Genomic DNA, 3613 nt, shown 5'->3' with positions numbered 1-3613 from the left:
TCTGTTTAGAAACATCAGGAAATAACCTAATTTTATCCCGTGGATGCAGGTCCCCCGCTGAGACCGAAGCACATAAAAACTCTTGTGTCGTTTATATATATTTTTTTGTTTCTACGTGATATATCATATGTGCGTTAGTGTTGTCGCTTCCGCTTTGCCGCTTGACAACAACTCTCAAACTGAGGATGGTCGCAAAAATCTGATTTATCGATATCTTAGCTCGGTTAAATTTGTTAGAATTTGGTAAAATTACAATGCTTGACCAATGAAATAATACAAGATTAGTTTGACTAAACATCAAAATCATAATCATAATCATAAGAATTAATAAAACCTAAATCACTAATTTAACAACTTTTGACAATTTATCTACAAAGCATGTGTTCATACATTGTTACGTTGTGTGCCTTTGTTTCCAACATCAATAGATTTTATAATATTTTGACTCTAATCAACACAAAAACATCCACTTGTACTTTCCTATTACACTTATATATTAATATAAGTTATATATCCTCATAGATCCAAAACTGGTGCTCATTCACATGTCCCATATTGTTTTCTATAATTAATAAATACCAACATGCTTTATAATTCCTCAAATGATGGTAACCTCACATGTTCTTCTTTACTTCTTGATACATATAATACATATATATACACACACACACATATATATATATATATATTGATATATGCTATTTCATACTGTTAAATATAAGACACAATATATGAAGAGTGTAATCCTGTTATTATTATGGGCTTGCATGTTTATTGGACACTCAGTGTCCAAACCTCTTATTATCAACTTTGGTGATTCGAATTCCGACACAGGAGGCGTACTAGCCGGTGCAGGACTTCCCATTGGCCTTCCACATGGCATTACATTCTTTCACCGAGGCACGGGGCGGTTGGGTGATGGCAGGCTCATCATTGACTTTTTCTGTTAGTCAACTCTCTCTTCAATCCATTTCTTGTTAATTTTGTTACTTCAACCTGCTGACAATATTAATTATTGAAACAGGTGAACATCTAAAGCTGAATTATTTGAGTCCATATTTGGAATCACTGGCACCAAATTTTACAAGTGGAGTAAATTTTGCAGTGTCTGGAGCCATGACCCTACCGCAGTTTGTTCCTTTTCAACTCAGTGTTCAAGTCCGCCAATTCGTCCATTTCAAGAATCGTTCGCTTGAACTCCTCTCGCTCGGTATGCTCATATTCGTTTAAAAGCAAAATTGTCAGTTTTTCCATATTATTTGGCCAGTTATGTAACTATCATACTATATAATATATAGAACCTCTATGTAACCGTATTATACAGACAATCAATATACAATCTCGTTAGTAGTTTAACTATATCAGTAGTTATGGAAAGTTCAAAAAGAAGACTGTTCATTTCATAACCAATAATATGTCAATAACTGCGAGAACCACATTAAATCTTGTACTATCTATAATAGAAATTGACTAGAATGCATGTATATTTCAATATTTTTAAGATTTACTTAAAAAAATACAATACTTTCTTATATCTAAATTCATATGCACCTACACTATGCGCACATTTTTATAAATTTTTGCAAAAATTTCATGAGAAAGGAGATAAGATCAAAGAAAGAGTAGGAAGAGTAGGAGATAACATTTGTTTTTCAAATTAGCATTTCGTTTAAGTGAAATGTAGCACATCTTATGCAGTTCTCACAGTTCGCAGCATACTATTGGTTCTAAAAAAAACACACCCTGCAGGTTCTGGGAACTTCATCAATGAAAATGGATTTCGTAGCGCACTTTACATGATAGATATCGGACAAAACGATCTGCTAGTTGCACTGTATGCATCAAATATCACTTATGCACCAGTTGCAGCCAAAATTCCATCTTTTATAGCAGAAATTAAACTAGCTGTTCAAGTAAGCATCTATCACTTGGTTTCATTTCATAATTTTATTCCGTTTTTGCAGCATGCTCAAGTTTCATATGTGAAAATGTAGAATTTGTACCAGTACGGCGGGAGGAAGTTTTGGATTCAGAGCGCGAGCCCGTTAGGCTGTGCTCCTAAAGAGCTTGCTTTACATCCACACAACCATACTGATCTTGATGAAATTGGTTGCTTTCGGGTCCATAACGATTTAGCCAAGCTTTTTAACAAAGGGCTACGTAAAATGTGCAAAGAATTGAAGCAGGAATTAAAAGGCGCGGTTATTGTGTATGTGGATGTGTACAGCATCAAATATAATCTCTTCGCCAAACCGTCAAAATATGGTAATTACTGACGTAGGGGTGTTAAACAGGTTGTGTTCGTGGGTCAGTGAGTCGAAGAGCGAAAAACATGTTAGACACATTAACCCAAAGTCCCAAACACTGTTTTCACGGATTGGCATGAACACGACCAGTTTAACCTGAAAATTTTATTTTAGTTTCTTGCATATTAATACTCTAAAATTTAAAAACTACAAAAAAAAATGGCATTAAAATGCCCAGTCAGACTAAATAATATATTATTTTAATTTATATAAATAAAAAGGTTAAATGGTCAACCAGGGAACCCACTAGGTCAAGCGCATCCAATTAGCCCACTTACCTACCTCTCTATTGTAATTGGATCCTTTTGTGAAATTATATTCAACATTGTAAAAAAAATAAAAAAAAATAACCTATCACCAATAGAAAAATCCATTGATAATTACCAACGGTTCAAGAAAATAAAAAAATAATAATATAAATCTAAACCGGTGAATTTCGTGTTAGGATGTGTGTTTAAAGTTTAGTTGTAAGTAAGGAAACTAATTATTTGTATTTACATTTTACAGGATTTGTAGAACCATTTAAAGCATGTTGTGGATATGGAGGGCCACCAAACAACTACAATGTGAAAGCCACATGTGGGCAGCCTGGTTACAACATATGCAACAATGTAACATCAGCTGTAGTGTGGGATGGTGTTCATTACACAGATGCTGCAAATAAGGTCATTGCCGATACGATTCTTTCGACGCCTTCACTAAAACTAGAGCGGTTTTGGTCGGACTGACACCGTCATGTACAAGTAGTCGACTTGTTAGAAATAAATTCTAGCAAACTTTGAATAAGACTGGTAGAACATTTTTAACAATTTGTGTGTGACTCACTCGTATTAAAGTACTTCATGTGTACGAAATCAATAATCGGAAAATCTTTGCAACAACGACACATACCCAGTATTTAGTAGGGTCTGGGAAGAGTGTAAGACGTAAGCAAACCGTACTTCTGTCTCAAAGGATAAATATGTTCCTCCAGAGACCCCGACTCCATAAACTATGAGAATATGAATAATGAAAAAAATACATAGCAATGAAAATAAACATATAAATTGATGGGTGTAATAAGTAGTGATAAAGCATTAATAGTAGTAGAAAAAAAAAGAATATAAAAAAACTATAAAAATAATAAAAAAGCAAAATAAGCCTAAAAATACAAAATAATGTAATAAAAAATTAAAATAAAAATGGAGAGACAAGAAACAATATAAAGGTGGAGTTACACCCTAAAGCAAATCTATCCGAAAAACTATACCCTGGTGGAGTTACACCCTAAAGGTCCTTAACCTTAATCTTATATTTCCAAGAAGTCC

General features: G+C 33.7%; 1 protein-coding gene across 1 annotated transcript; it reads left to right on the top strand.

Moving 5' to 3' along the window:
- The first annotated feature begins 731 nt into the window (after positions 1-731).
- On the top strand, positions 732-3034 carry LOC143634831 (GDSL esterase/lipase At3g62280-like). Its single transcript, XM_077102812.1, has 5 exons — positions 732-945; positions 1025-1210; positions 1750-1913; positions 1995-2265; positions 2814-3034. The coding sequence occupies exons 1-5, from the start codon at positions 732-734 to the stop codon at positions 3032-3034; spliced, it is 1056 nt and encodes a 351-aa protein (XP_076958927.1).
- Positions 3035-3613: the final 579 nt, after the last annotated feature.

This window comes from Bidens hawaiensis, unplaced genomic scaffold (genome assembly GCF_021521415.1).
Source record: "Bidens hawaiensis isolate Kalapana, Puna unplaced genomic scaffold, B.hawaiensis_p1.1 tig00007248_1, whole genome shotgun sequence".
Taxonomy (NCBI): domain Eukaryota; kingdom Viridiplantae; phylum Streptophyta; class Magnoliopsida; order Asterales; family Asteraceae; genus Bidens; species Bidens hawaiensis.
Note: the sequence above shows the minus strand (reverse complement) of the source record. Positions and strands in the feature narration are given on the sequence as shown.